This window comes from Colletotrichum orchidophilum (assembly GCF_001831195.1).
Source record: "Colletotrichum orchidophilum strain IMI 309357 chromosome Unknown Scaffold_14.1, whole genome shotgun sequence".
NCBI classification, from domain to species: Eukaryota; Fungi; Ascomycota; class Sordariomycetes; order Glomerellales; family Glomerellaceae; genus Colletotrichum; species Colletotrichum orchidophilum.
This window is the reverse complement of record NW_019172970.1, coordinates 227,311-242,174: the sequence shown is the minus strand read 5'-3', so window position 1 is coordinate 242,174 and position 14,864 is coordinate 227,311. Positions and strand designations below refer to the sequence as shown.

Genomic DNA, 14,864 nt, shown 5'->3' with positions numbered 1-14,864 from the left:
TACTCTTATTAGTCTCACCGCACATACAGACAGGCTCTTCTGCCATAAACACTTCATTGGTATGCCCTATGTACTGGAAGCTCGGATATTGTTTGTGAGGCACTGATCACATCGGAGCTTCAGCTACTGCGCCATCCTGGTTTGCTCCCTTCGAGGGTCCACTCCGTCTTGGACGTAGCAAGCTCAATTGGGACTTTCCTTGATCAACGCATCTTTACCTCATCAAGTTTGACCAGAGCCCTCGGTCTCGGATATGGGGATGCCGCGGCGAGGGAGCCTCATACTTCTACACCCCTCGAGCCAGCCTTTGTCTCGAGTTGGCCAGATCAGAACACAGTGGCAATCGACTCTAATTGGTTGCGGTCTATATCTGATTCGACAGAGCCAACTCTTCCCTCTCGGAAATTTCGTCGACCATAGTATCCTCGTTTGTCCCTTCCCCTCAACATGAATCAGTACGTCGAAGCTCCAGTTTTCATTCCTTCCAACAGCAAGATTCAAGATTCAACTACAACAACAGGGTCGTCCGAGGACTTAGCTTCGAGCAATTCCCCTAGCCTGCCGTGCCGCAGAGAGTCACGAATGCTTTATAACGCTGCGGCACCATCGCCACTCCGGCCCGCCCTGAGGCTAGGATGTCAGAGTCCGAGAGCCAGCATCAACTCAGCCACCAACCCAAATTCAGGGTGGTCGACACTGGCATCACCGCATTCCTTCGAGCAGCTTTATACCGAAAAACCTTATCTGACGGCTTCCTTGAGCAAACAGGGCGAGCGTGAGATCGAGCTCATGCGGAGGCTTTCAGTCTTTCAGGAGAAGGTTGACGGCAGCCTGCCGTCTGACGAGCGCCGCAGAGCGCGAAAGAACACGACTCTTCTCAAGAGCAAGATCTTTGAGGCCACGGCACAGAAGAAGGCCATCCTCATGCGGCTCGGCGATATATACGTGGAGCTTCAGAGCCGCGAGACGTGGATGCAAATACAAAACGAACTCTACGAGCGAAGATGCTCGTGGTGGTCCATATACTCGCCCAGTACTACTACCACATGCGCCACGACACCCTCTGACGTGACATCAATGATCCCGACACCGTTGGACGCGGCCTCCTCTATATTCTTCCCCGCGGGTTGCCATCCGGTCTACAACACGTGGGATGTGGTGGCACCTCGTTTCGAGGAGGGGCAAGGGTACCAGGTATACGATACCGTGCCAGCTGAATTGTGGACCGACTGTGGCGAGACATCTGAGGTTCCCGTAGGCCACCTAGGAAATCATGGCTTACAGTTTGAGTACGAAGCTGTGGTGGATGAATCACGGCAGGACGCCAACAAAGTTCAAGACCCGTCATCAGGCGGAGACATTCCACTTCTGACACCGAACAGAAGGAAAAGTCTACCCTCGTTGAAAAGCTTATGGCCAGGGTTGGGGGAGTTGCGTAGACCGAGCGGGAAGGCAGATGAGCCAGCCTCGTAGGTCGTAGCATACGAACGAGTACGATTATAAAACAGATAGACGCATGTAAACGAGGCCAGGGCTGCGTCGTTATTGATTTATTATCTTGTCCATGCAGTGGAAAATTGTCCGGTAATCGCAGCAAACAGGGGAGGGAATCTCTTTGAACTACGTATAATCACCAAAAAAAGGGTAGCCTCTGAACTCCTCAATGTCTCTCTTTTTGTGACTTTTTTCCCTGGTCATAACCACCTGAACCGAGTGAAAGACCCGACTCCGCATCGCAGGCACCGCGGCCTTACGCAAACTCTCCAAACTGACCGTCGTCAAACCCCAGATCCTGTGCCGATTTCCTATTCTCCCTCTTCTTGTCGCGAATATTGGCGGCGCTCGGGGGCGGAGGCAGCCCGAAGCTGCCGCCATTACCACCCTTGGGCGCGCTAGGGGGTGGCGGCAGCGAGAACCCCTGAAGACCCCCGGCTCCTCCGCCCAGGATCTCGGACCCGGACTCCGTCCTCGACCGGCGGCCAATCTTTGACCCGCCAAAGTTGATGGTGATGGTCTCGCCCTCCTTGAGACTGTAGTCCTTGTTCTTCTCCGCCTCGGCTCGCTTGCTGTTCTCGGCGGCCTGCTTGGCGTGGCTGGCATCCAGCAGACCCAAGCTCTTCTGCGCCTCCTGCAGCGCGACGCCAAAATCGAAGGCCTCGCTGCGCTCCTCGAACCCGACGCCCAGCACCGCCTTCCGCCCCTGGCCGTCCATGACGCGCACGGCGAAGAAACGCGACGAGTCGAGCACGGGCTCGACGGCGCTGATGGAGGTGTAGGGCGCGGCGGCGAACAGCTGGCCGTTGGAGGGGTCCTCGAGGACGATGTCGACCTTGATGTGGTTCTCCTTGGAGGTGACGCCCGCGGGGGCTCCCGGGGCGACGGGGATGACGGCGCTGCCTACACCTACGGGTGTCGGGGCGGGTGCGGCGGTGGTCTCCCAGGCCGTCTCGAGGACGCGGAGGCGCGCCGTGAAGATTTGGCGTTCGGTCCAGCCGGCGGCGGTGTAGCCCTTGTTCGAGGTCAGGGGAGGTATGTTGTAGACGTGGGCGCCCGAGGCGATGAAGAGGATGCGCTGGATCGCGTCGGCGGGAAGGGCCGCGCCTGTCGTGGGGTCGATCTGCTCCATTGTGTCCAACCTGAGGTTATGTCGACCTGGTGGTGGTGGTGGTGGTAGTAGTGGTGGTGGTGGTAGTGGGAAGGATATAGCTTCGGCGGCTGTCAGGGAGGGGTAAGAGGATGTGCTTGAGAGCTTCTACGAGTATCTCGGTCGTGGAGAGGTAGAAGCCTCATGATGGAGAAGAGGAAGGAGAGGAAGAACGGGGTTGAATAGCTTGCTCGCGTTCAGGGGAGGGGAGATGAAGGCTTACAAGGACGGGAGCTTGATTAGCTGGGCTTGGTGGTGTCGGTGTTTCGGGAGTGGAGGGGACCCCGCTGTCGGTAGCGGGATTGCTTGGGTGACGATACAGGGCGATGACACTGCTATTTCTGTGGTTTTAGAAGGACCCTGGACGACGGAGGTGCAGCTTGCCCGTACGGGATCGGAGGGAACCTGGAAAGGGGGACAGATAGATGGGTACTTGGTGACAATGTTGAAACAACATGGGAAACCAGGTAGCCCCGTATCGGAGCTTGCCAGCCAGCCCGAGTAGCCCCTCCCGAGTCCCGCCGTGCTGAGCAGACTGGACGGGACCTAGCAAAACTACCCCGCCAAATCAGAGTGATCAATCCCTGGGCGCAACGGCACGCTCCATTCGGTCACTTTGTGGGAATTGAGTCATTGCCTTGCCCAAAATTTCCCAGAGCTTCGACACCAAACCCCGCCATCGCGACTGTGAACCCGACGTCCCACCCCGAAACCCATACCGACTCCCTTTCCAAGACACCAGCGACTTGCGAGGATCTCTTCAACGACTATCACCTGACGGTAACAGCACCAGCACAGGAGTTGCATGCTGCGCAGGGCCCTGCCCATCTTCCGTAGCGAATCCTTCTTCTCAGAACTCATCATGGCCACCGGCGACCTGGCGCGTACGCTACCCCCTTCTCCCACCTGATACCCTACCTACATCCGAGCCCGTCGTCACATACGAGGAACTAAATACTAACAACACGTTCTAACAGCAGCTGGCGACACCCAAAAGTCTCAGGCTTCCGCCGACATTCCCATCCGCAACAAGACCAACGATGCCATCGAGTACTACACCACCATACTCTGACCCTTCCACATCCTCAACACTAACCTCTTTCCCTCCTCCAGTATCGTCTCAACATATCACTCTCTCCTAGAGGACCCAGACCTGACGAAACCCGTCGCCGCCATCGAGGCCCTCATCTCCCTCCTCAACGCCTCGGGCACCACGACCGTCTTCGAGACCCTCGACCTCGTCAAGCGCGCCTCAAACACCCTCCACGCCTCCGTCAACAACCCCGTGCCCCTCCAGGCCGGCACCGACCTCTTCCTGCAGTACCTCGTCTCCTCGCTTAAGCAGCAAGAAGGCGCCAACGCATCCGCCTCGGCCGTCGCCGCACCCTCCCCCTACCAGTCCTTCGACGCCGTCCGCACCCACCTCCTCCGCAACGGCCGTCTCTTCGCCTCCCGCGCCATCGCCGCTCGCGACCGCATCGCCGACGCCGGCTGGCGCTTCGTCCGCGACGGCAAGGTCGTCCTGACCCACGGCGCCTCCCGCGCCGTCTCCAACCTGCTTTTCCGCGCAGCAGACCAATCCGGCGACGGCGGCGTCCGCTTCAAGGTCGTCTACGTCCGCGACGAGCACCGCCCCGCCGAGTCGGACCGCGTCGTCAAGGAGCTCCGCGACAAGGGCATCCCCGTCGCTGAGATCGCCGAGCCCGCCGTCGCCCACGTCCTCGGCCTGCTGAGGCAGGTCCACATGGTCTTTGTCGGCGCCGAGGCCGTCACCCAGAACGGCGGCATCATCTCGAGGATGGGCACCTACCAGATCGCCAAGCTGGCCAAGCAGGCCGGTCTGCCATTTTACGTCGCCGCCGAGTCGCACAAGTTCGTGCGCAAGGTGCCCCTCGACCAGCGGGATCTCGGATTCCAGCAGCGCGTGCTGGACTTCCGGACGGACGGGGCGAGCGAGCAGCCCGAGGATGCCGTGGACTACACCGTGAGTCTCCCAACCTGGACCCAGCTTTCTTGTGTTGGTCTCCATTTGTCGCTGATCACATGCTACAGCCCCCCGATTTCATCTCCAACCTAGTGACGGAAAACGGCGTCAAACTGCCCAGCTACGTGTTTGAGCAACTGCTTGACATTTACGGTAGCTTGAACGGTTGATTTCATTCAAACATCTTATACCCACCTCGGACTTTTGAGTCTCAACATTTCGAGACCCCGGGTTCACTTTGATGAAAATTTGGGTGAGATACGGCTTCCAGTCCCCAGGCGTTGTGGTGGATGCCATAGAGGCCGGCCACGCAAGGAGACCCGGGGGCCGGACTGCGACAAAGGTAACCCCGGCTTGCATATCATGGAGCGGCCGACGTTTCCGGAATTCTCTTGGTCTTGAGGCACGCACAGCAAGGTAAACCCAACGGCCATGGCCAGTTGATGAAAAGTGCTTTGCAGCAGTAGTAGCGGCCACAAACTGGATAGGCGCTTGCATGGTACCTAGGTAGCTGGCGCTTGAAAGGATTACAAATAGAGAGACAATCGTGTCGGGGAAATTGTCCCACTGACTAGAGACATGCCTATCGGCAAGAAATGCCTGTTTTAGATATCCTGAAAGGAAAGAGAGAAAAAAGTTCGTCTTCTATTTGCTGTACGTCTCTGCCGTTGCTGCATCCACAGCGCATGCCCCTAGGTTGGAACGCGTTGCCCAAATTCTCTTCCATGTATACGAGAATATGCAACCACGCCAGCCAAAATTCCTGCAAGGCGAAAACTTCGTATAGTACACCGTGTACACAATGATGACGAGAAACGACTCACGATGGGGTGGACAAGGCGGCCCTCCCCTCCCCCTCTCTCAATATGTCTTTCCTGCACTGGTTATTTGTTGGTGATACCCCACAACAGAAGGGAAGGTAGGAATACCCCAACGGCCTCTTGACGTCACTGCTACATGTAGGAATTGTCCACGCGCGTATGACCTGCATACGCCCGACCAAGGGGGTTTGCGGGAACTTTTTTTTTTTCGACCCGGGGTCTAGAAAAGGCGGAGAAGGGAGGGGAGGGGGCTCTGTTGGCTGATGGATATCCGGCGACCCTTTTCTTGTTCCCGGCGAGGTATGTGGTTTTCCGGCAACCGAGGATGTGGTAGTCGCGGGCGGGAGAATCTTGAATTGTAAGTGCATTAGTGGCATAGATCGTCGGCAGCGTCAAAGATGGACCAGAAAGCTTGAGCGAATGTGAATCTTGATTGATGACATGTCCCGACCAAGTCGGCGGGGAGTCGCCTGTTTGGCGAAGTGATAGTACAGTAAAAGGTTTCCTCGGTGCCCATTTTCGAAAACGAAGAAACAAATGACCAGGCCCCGACCCGAGTATCAACAAAGAGCAGGAGGAAAACATGACGTTCTTAGGCAAGGAAAACCGTGTTAATGACCCGCGATTCCTTTTCGTTTTCCCAATCTTGAACCCTGCCAAACAAGAAGAAAATGTTTAGACCTATAGATTGAAATGCAAAGGGAATGATGAGAACGAGGTTGAGTGGTTCTCATGGCGAAAGCAGGTGTTGAACTACTAGCTTTTGCCAGAAGGGATGTGATTAGGAGCGGTGATACTACAATAGTCGACCAAAGCCAGTACAGTAGCCAGAACTCAAATGGCTATTTAGTTAATATCCCTAACGAGTCTCGCACCACACCAGGCAAAGGGGTAGTTTCGTTGATACCAGTTGACACTGCACACTATTAGCATCTTTTAAGCCATGGCCAACACAGCAGTTGACTTACAATGATCTTCGGCCGGCGATCCGGGGATGCGTTGACCATGATCCTCCAAGCACAATGTTGTGCTTCCCATCGAAGAAGTCGGCTGCAGTTTATCATCAGCCAAATCATTTATAGGCGAAATCCAGGTCATCTTACCCGTGTACTGAGGGTACAGAGGCATCGGTTCGAACCCTTCATGCCGAGCAAGGGGCGAGCTGGTCCATTCCCAGACGCCACCGAGCTCCCCTTGTCCCGCGAGGCGACCTCCGTCAGCCGTCACGGGAACCGGGCGCCAATGCTGAAAGCCAACATTGGCACCGTCGAGGTCCGCGAAAAGCTCAGTTCGAGTTTTCGCGGCCTCGAGTGAGTTTCTCTTTGGTGGTGTCTCCTCTACACCGTCATTCGACAGGTGACTATGGATATTAGCTTACTATATGATTGTACTGGGCTAATTTCTTTTTTCAAACTTACCCGTTGACTGCCGGGACCGTCCTGCCGAGCGTCCGCTCAGCTTCCATCTTCTTTGAGTTGTGAACATAGGTGTAGATGCTTCGAGCTTCTTCAAACGTAGGGATCCGGCCTCCCATCCATGCGGCGCAGCCAGACAGCTCATCAAAAGATGCAAAGATCGGCCAGTCCAGGGCGTATTTCAGTGGGACCAAGCCGAAAACTGTGCGGACTGCGATGCCCTCAAGGAACGAATCGGGAACAGCGCTGTCGCCGTTCTGGTGGCCATTCTGATGACCGTTCACATGCCCATTTGGTGCACCATTCCTGTGTCCGTTTGTCTGACCGTTGACGTGCCCATTGACATGCCCATTGGCTTGGTCATTCTTGTGGCCATTGGCGAGATACGATTGTCCATGAGCTTCTACAGTCGTCTTGGAATCGGACACAGTGGTATGAACATCGGCCCAAGATGCGGGGACCTTGTCGATGTGGTTCTCAAACATGTATTCTGCATACTGCTCCGGTCAGCTTTCTTCCAGCCTCGCGGCAAACTTCACTACTCACCTCCTCATTTGTGATCGGTCGTCCCTGCGCCTGGAATGCATGGACGTTGGCCTTTCTTGAAGGTCTCTCGTTGTCCCTAGCGCTGTGTCAGTGGTAATCTAAAGCTCAGAGCGCCGCCACCTACCAGCCAAAGTAGCCGTTGACACCAGCATTGAGATCAGGCTCATCCATGCCAAGAATAATGGACTGAGCAGGCACATCGTGCCACTGATTAGGTACCCGGGACTGACGAGCTTTTTTGGCCAAGCGCTTGAAGTCTGGACGCAGAACGTCAGGAGGCGGAAGAGTCTTGTCACTCTGGAGCATCATGTATAGAAGGGTCTCCATGTGCATGATCTCATGCTCGAATCCCACCCAGATCCCTTGGGCAACGGCTCGCGGGATCTTATCGATTCCGCTCTTGTAGAGGTCCAGGAGCCTGGATCTCACACGATGCTGATATTGGAGAATCTCTTCCACTGCAGGCCACTCCTCGGGGATCTCGGAGTGAGAATGGCATTGCTCCGGGTTGTCAACATCAGGGTCGATGCCCCGCTCAAACATTGGCTGGAAGTATGCTGGCTCAGTCGGAGGCGTCTTGGTAGTTTTACACAACTGAATATCTAAGAAGCCCGGAATGTGGCCCAGATAGAAGATGCAGGCATTGCGAAGCTTGATGGGTTGGTCCAGCAGCTCCTCTCTTGGGAGCATTTGCTGTGTAACGGCATCCCATGCCGTCCACAGCGCCTGCCAATCGTCCAAGGTGGGACAGGGCGAGGAAGCGTATAGTTCGGGGAGAAGACTGAAAGGCATCTTCCTCTTCGAAATCATGTGAACGCCTATAGTCCAGTCAGCTTCCGAAATAAAGTATGGGCGTGCGGCCATGATATAACTGGTGCTCGTTCCAAAATATAATACTTGGAACTCTGTCAGATGATCGCATCGAGAACCAGTAGTATCCGTTAATTTACGATCTGGAGACTGCACAATGCCTCTTTGGGTAATTGGATCCACGTAGCTGGCCAAACGTGGGGGAGGCTTATGGGATGCAGAATAATCCGAGTGAAGTGTGGCTACCAACAGCCCTGGTCTCTTGAGGTCGTACGCAAGGAAATTCTCTACTTACCATGCTCGTTACCCTTGGACCAGCAAGTCGTCTCGACCAAGCCAGCCATGTTCCACAAGTTCTCGGCTCCCAGTTGGGAATATTTCAGGCTCTGCTCAACCTGAATGCGCTCGTGTTGCCTCACCAGTGCTCCCAGAACGTATGTGTCTCGAACGGGCGAGTAGAAAGCCTGGTGACGTCCTCCTTCGTCATCATACACATACTCGCCGATGACTTCCCAGTCTTTGAGCTTGAAGGCCTCTTCTCCCAGGATTTCATTGGCGTTGGCGAGTCCGTTGAGAATGAAGCTACAGGGTAGTCAGTCAATGTGGCCCAAGAGAAATTCCGGGTGGCTTACGCATGAGTTACTCCTTTCTGGTCTTGATATTCTAAGTATTAGTTGACCGAATCGCTCGACGGTATGAAGAGAAGGAAATACCGTTGTACGCATGACTGTGATTGAGTTTAGCCAGCTTCAGACCAGGGATACAATGCATTGAAACCTACTAGACCTTGGAAGGGTCGCCGCATCCGTCCAGTCCAATCAACAACTTGTCCGACTGCGTAAGGACATCGCTGAAGTGTTTGAGAAAACCGGCCGCATCATCGCGCTCGAAATTTCCTACACAAGCAGTCAACAACAACCCATCTAGAGCTAAGCGTCGAATATCCAGGGGTCTCTAACCAATGCTTGAACCCAAGCTCAAGATGCACTTGGTGCGCGCCAGGTTGGATGGCTGCTTCAGCCATTCCCGACCGTCATCGTAGGTTCCCAACAGACCATGGCATTTGACGTGATGGAAGTTGGGAACTTGAGCGAGTGTGCGCTCCAATTCCTTCCGGGAAAGGTCAAGTGCGTAGTAGTCGATGTTCTTGCCGGCATCCTCAAAAGCTTGCAGCAACAAACATACTTTGCGAAGGTTGCTTCAAGAAAAGGTCAGAATCATCTCAGACGAGTCATCATTCAGAAGGGAACTACAGACCCACTTCCCAACTCAATGACCATAGACTCGGGCGAGATATTCTGAGCAATCTCTTTCGAATACTTCTCGAGAACCTCGATTTCGTTGTTGGTCAAGTAGTATTCGTCCAGATATGTGATCTGAATAATTGTTAGTGCTGATCACGCAAGATGTGGCTGAGCTGATGAGCGTCCGATCAGCACTTACATCCTCGAACAATTGCAGGCCCCGTTCATTGTAGAGAAGCAGGGTCGGCAGCCTCCGGGGTCCGTTTGTGGGGTTCCACATGGAAATAATGTCGTCTTTCAAGTTTGTTTCAACCGCAACGCGTCGAATATCGATGATGTCAAGGCCATGTTTGTCCACCGAACGTGCTGCTTGCTGCTTAGTCGCCTTGGCATGGGCGTGAGGAATGCTGTCCTGAGAGACAGCACCAAGAGAACCCATCGTGACAGTCAATTGGGATTTACGAAAGGCAGTGGCTTGAGAGTTGGGTACAGATCGGATACAAGATAGTGGAACGAAGGCCAATGTTATATGAAGAATGTTGAAAGTAGTACGTGCAAAGCAACATGTGCTTTTGAGACGAGAAGAACGGACGAGTACCTTTACCTTATAGGGGCCACAGCAAAGTTACCTGGGTCCTCCTAGGCCGGCGGAGGCGCCGGCAAGCATACGACGGTACACGTTGGTGTTGCCATGCTAGCAATAGGGCAGATTCGAGACGTGTACCAAGTGTTAAAGTGTGGATTGTCAGACGTGCAATTGACGACTCGGCGGGCCATAGTTTGCCGTTCTGGTCTACAGTGCAGTGACTTGACGGAGCTGAGATGTATTTTGAGGATATTGGGAGCCTGCGGGAGCATGGGTACGATCGGGGTACTGAGCGCCCGAGATGAGACCATGTGAGACGGCAACACATTGAACACTGGGTTCGGAAGTACACTAGAAGTAGTCCGGCCCCGTAGACCTTGTACCAGTCAGTGCAATTCCTTTGGTCATAACGTGCAGATAGAGGAGGAGCGTGACAGCTTCATCCTTGACAGAGAGTGGGAGAGGTTTGCAGTTGAGCAAATCAGCGGACGTCATCTGAGGCGTATCCCACGCCCCACCGAGGGGGCAGCCACGCTACCATGGCTGGAGCTCGACGCGGATCACCGGATTCGACATAGTTGAGGTACCTGGAATGTTGGAAGCGGCCGTTGCTGCGCCCTACCGCGCGGGCGAGAGTAAGATTCTAGACGGTCTTTAGTCGACGGTCATTGTCTTGTCGGAAGACATCTAGCGAAAAAGAAACAGATGCGGCATCTTGGCGAGGCTCGAAACCGCAGCTATCAGGGGGTATGGGAAAGGTTGCTTTGCATACCCGACACAAACTTCCCCGCGGCTAAGCGCATCCTCGCAGCTCCCAGAACGAGCCCCCGGAGAGAGAGTATGCAAAGCGTTCGGGTGTTTCTAACAAACCAGACGCACAGCATCCAATATAGTAGGGGCAGCTCTCATTCGCCGCCTTGAGGCTCCTGGGAAACTGGGAGGGAATCTGAGGTTTTGTCATCCCGGCAACACAGCGAGCGCTAGGAGAATATTGGTGAAGCTGACTGCAGAAGTTAGGCTGTTTGCCAGCTTAGCTGCAACTATCAGGTCGCCACGGCTCTCGTAGGTCTTTCGAAGCTCTTGGAAAGCTCTCCATCGGCTGGTGAGGTCGCCTACACTAACTACCACAAGTGGGTGTCACGGTGTGGACTGGTGTCCAAGGTGCTACCAAGACGAGGAGCGCCTGTTGGCCTAGGCTTCCAGATCGGCGCAAAGGCTGCAACCCCGGCCCATTTTAGCTGCCAACCTCCCTGGAGCCTGTGGGGGTGAGCCGTGAGAGCTTGCGCAGAAGGGAGGGGCAGCAAGAGGGTTCCGACGCTTGCACGACACGACTTGGTGAGCCTCAGCCCACCCAGATGACCAATCCTGCCGACAAGAACGGGCCATGCTGCGAGTGGGTGGGAATATGTCGACGTCATGTCTCCTCTGCCAGGACATGGCACTATTTTGAAAAAGGTTGCTGGCTCTCGGCCAACTCTACTATACCACGGTGGTACCTTTGAACTGCTGAATGCTGACGATGTGCCCGGCAGCAAAAGGACACTAAAAGATTCCACACGAGGGCGGGGTCAATCAGGTACCGTACCAATCGAATTACCACAAGGGCGTGCCGACCGACCGTCCCCGTTGCGAAGCGCAGTCTATGACAATGCCATGCTGCAAGGCAAAAGTCAAGACGACGAAAGGGAAGCTCGACAGCAAAGCGCGGTTAATGCATGACATGATTTCCGTCAACGAGTGCGGGGAAGCTGTTGCGTGTCGGTGGTACTTCCGTGCAGCTTCTCTCTTCCCTTCTGCCAAACCCCCGGTAGGCTTTGCGGTCCGAAACAGCCCACGGAGGATTTTGTCGCACTGCCGTATTTTCCGATGAGTGCTGACAATATTGGGCATGGGATCATCTTCGGGGGTAGCGAGCACAGTATAAGGTACATAATACAGCCGAGCATTCGTGCGCCAGTACCTGGTGTGGTCATGAGTAAGACCGGCGGGCCAGGTGCCGGTGTGCGCCGCGCGCGGGGTGGGGGCCACAGACAAGTTCGGTGAAGCTCGGTCACGGGTTGAGCGAGATGGCGAGCATCGACGTTTGCCTTTGTTTGACAGCAGCCAGATTGACACTGCTCGGCAATCTCTAGTTCGGGCGAACCAGCTCAATCACTTGTTCCTTGCATAAGGCTACAGACGGTAAAGTTCCCGTGACGTTGGCGCTGGGGGAAGCTCGATCTCCCCCAGGCTGATAAGCTTATCTTTCTGTTGTCTCTGAAGATCACTCGGCCGGTTCGAGCAGCGACAAGGTAGTCCAAGGTGGGCGCCGGGGCCAATCGAGGAGGTTCCTGAATTCTCGGAGATAGATAAGGAAGCGCAGCCCGCATCAGACGACACGCGTGGGGCCAACAGGGGCCGTTCCGATGCCATCGCCATCCATCTACTGTGGAAGGCTACGCTGTTGTTTTCGGTTTTTTTTGTGGCCATTTTGGAGACTGGACGTATAGAAACAACACAGATGAGTGAGTAATCCGTATTTGTCAAACGGGATTCGGCAGACTGACTCACCTCTGCAGCAGTAAGTTATTAAGGCGGCAGACGCCCTACTGGCGGATTGATAATCACAGGTGGGTAGGGCAGTTTGTAAGAATTCTTCAACCTGCATCCGAGCCGGACGGAGGAGGAGTGCATCTTTGCCAAGAGCCGCAAGTGGTGAGGTAATGACAAGGCTGCTGCTTCCCAAGATGTAGATACCCGAATATACTGTCCCCCTGCCTGCTGAATCGGGCAATCATCGACCTGCATCGAAAAGAGGGATCAGTGCCGAGGCAAGGACGTTTCTTGGGAAGCAACCGCTGTCGAAGTTTTCTCGGAAGCCGTCTTCCTCACCCAAGACTCTGCACGAGGAATATTGATCACGAGGAGCCTGCTTGGTGGCTCGAAACACCGACAAGTCTCTTTCTTGGACTCGGGATTCGTTTTGACATGTCGATTACCTCCGCGCTGCCTCCTCGATGATGTCTTAACCACCTGCTCACTCGCAGATGAAGCGATCAAGCTTTGGTCTCTATGTTTCAAAGTATGGTTCAGAATGGTTCATTACGGCCGGGTATGCAAGGTTCTCTTCCAATATGTAGTCCTATCTAACATGCAAAAGGTATCACCAAGACCTAAGCCACTCCGAATCCAAAGCCATCAAATAGCTGTCAAACCCAAGCCACCTCAAACGCCTCCCAATGTCAATTCATGAAAACATCACAGATCATCCCATGATCTTGTCCGACTATGGTGATTTCTTCGGCTTCCAGGCCTTGATCCACTTACCAATAACTTCCACCTCCTGCGCGATAATCTCGTCGTTGTCTTCACCGTTGTTCAGAATAAAGTCCGGCACGTGGTTTGCCCCTTTCACCACAAATGAAGGCGTCTGTTCGGTGCTCTTGACAGGTCCGCCGGGCCGGTAATCAGAGTTCACCGACGCCGACCTCCAACCGTCATGCTCGCCGTCGCAGAAGAGGACATTCTCGAACGTGGCGTTCCAACCACCGGTCCAGTCGTTGAACATGGCCGCAGTGAACCCTTCCGAGCTGGCCGGCTTGAACCCGAACGTCTGCGGGAAGCGGAGATCGCATTGGCGCTGGCGGTCGGCAGGCCGCACGTGCGATGACACGATGTTGGTACCGTCCGACTTGGGCGGTCCAACGTGCCACCATCCAAAGGGCTCGTTGCAAAGTTGCCAGGTCCAACTGCGACCGGTACCCAGGTCGTTAGGCCTGTTGTATCCCACCGCCTTGCCGTACAAGTCGCACGCCTCCTCGCCTTCGCATACCTCACTGTACTGGCTGTGCATGTATGATGTGTACCCCTTCCACGCGGCCTTGAGACCAACGCCCGACTTCTCGGTGCCCTTGATAACTTTACCGTTGTTCGTGCTCGTTTCAATCCAGTTACAAAACTTGTATACCGCGGTCTCATTGTGCGCCCATTCGATGATGGGCTGCAACAAGTACCACGCAAAGTCGGCATTGTCCTCGAGAGTCTCCAGACCGAACTCTTCCTTCATCGCGTCGATTTCTTTGGCGGAACCCTTGTCAAGCACGGCATCTACCTGCTTGATGACAAGCTTGACATCGGCAGAGCAGGCGCGCGGCAGGGCCTGCTCGATGGGAGTAAAAAACTGCCAGAAATCATCAATGGCCTGGACGACGGCAGAGCTGGCATGATAGGCAGCAAAAGTGCCAGGAGCAATGACAGACGTCCACGCGGAGAGGGCGCCGGGATAACTGCCACCGATCAACACCCAGGGAGACTTGTCTGCGTTGGCACCCTTTTTCTTGTCAAAAGAAAGCTCGACTGTTTCCGCAAAGTGGGTGTTGTCGTAGATGGCTTGCGGCACATTGAGATATTGTAATGTGTCGGCTGTGGAAGTCTTGAAGGGGAGAGATTTCCCGTAATAGCGGTCTATTCCAAGAAGATGTCAGTCCATAGAATCGTCCGGGGGATTTCAGTATAGCTGACTTACGCTCCATCAGGACGATTGCACCCTTGTAGGTCTCGGCATACAAGTACGTCAAGGTGCCATTCTCCAGATACCCGGTCAGGCCCTCAGCATCACCCTCACCACCATTCAGCATGAAAATAGGATAGCCTGGACCACCCCAGTGCTCCGCGTTATACCAATATCTTTGCTTAAAGGTACCCTTGGACAGGTCGGTATGGTCAAGGAACTGATCGAACGTGCCGCTGTGTACTTGCGTTCCCGAGTGCGCTCGACGTTGTAGGCCGCCCATTTTTGGGAAGCGCGAGAGTTGTGGCGCATCTAGTTGGGGAGT

At 54.7% G+C, this 14,864-nt stretch overlaps 5 protein-coding genes across 5 annotated transcripts; 2 read left to right on the top strand and 3 right to left on the bottom strand.

Moving 5' to 3' along the window:
• Nucleotides 1–447: 447 nt before the first annotated feature.
• CORC01_02484 (uncharacterized protein) lies at nucleotides 448–1,473 on the top strand (the record flags this gene model as incomplete). Its single annotated transcript, XM_022614134.1, has 1 exon — nucleotides 448–1,473. The coding sequence occupies one exon, from the start codon at nucleotides 448–450 to the stop codon at nucleotides 1,471–1,473; it is 1,026 nt and encodes a 341-aa protein (XP_022479346.1).
• A 277-nt stretch (nucleotides 1,474–1,750) lies between these two features.
• Nucleotides 1,751–2,626, bottom strand: CORC01_02483 (uncharacterized protein; the record flags this gene model as incomplete). The annotated part of the gene is made up of 1 exon (XM_022614133.1): nucleotides 1,751–2,626. One exon carries the CDS (start codon nucleotides 2,624–2,626, stop codon nucleotides 1,751–1,753), a length of 876 nt encoding a protein of 291 aa, XP_022479345.1.
• Nucleotides 2,627–3,449: 823 nt separating this feature from the next.
• Nucleotides 3,450–4,798, top strand: CORC01_02482 (initiation factor 2 subunit family protein; the record flags this gene model as incomplete). Its single annotated transcript, XM_022614132.1, has 4 exons — nucleotides 3,450–3,528; nucleotides 3,622–3,694; nucleotides 3,758–4,628; nucleotides 4,697–4,798. The coding sequence occupies 4 exons, from the start codon at nucleotides 3,450–3,452 to the stop codon at nucleotides 4,796–4,798; spliced, it is 1,125 nt and encodes a 374-aa protein (XP_022479344.1).
• A 1,497-nt stretch (nucleotides 4,799–6,295) lies between these two features.
• CORC01_02481 (uncharacterized protein) lies at nucleotides 6,296–9,903 on the bottom strand (the record flags this gene model as incomplete). Its single annotated transcript, XM_022614131.1, has 10 exons — nucleotides 6,296–6,372; nucleotides 6,418–6,809; nucleotides 6,868–7,361; nucleotides 7,411–7,486; nucleotides 7,535–8,228; nucleotides 8,516–8,802; nucleotides 9,002–9,116; nucleotides 9,180–9,404; nucleotides 9,482–9,596; nucleotides 9,664–9,903. The coding sequence occupies 10 exons, from the start codon at nucleotides 9,901–9,903 to the stop codon at nucleotides 6,296–6,298; spliced, it is 2,715 nt and encodes a 904-aa protein (XP_022479343.1).
• A 3,412-nt stretch (nucleotides 9,904–13,315) lies between these two features.
• Nucleotides 13,316–14,822, bottom strand: CORC01_02480 (serine carboxypeptidase S28; the record flags this gene model as incomplete). Its single annotated transcript, XM_022614130.1, has 2 exons — nucleotides 13,316–14,493; nucleotides 14,555–14,822. 2 exons carry the CDS (start codon nucleotides 14,820–14,822, stop codon nucleotides 13,316–13,318), a joined length of 1,446 nt encoding a protein of 481 aa, XP_022479342.1.
• Between the last annotated feature and the right edge of the window lie 42 nt (nucleotides 14,823–14,864).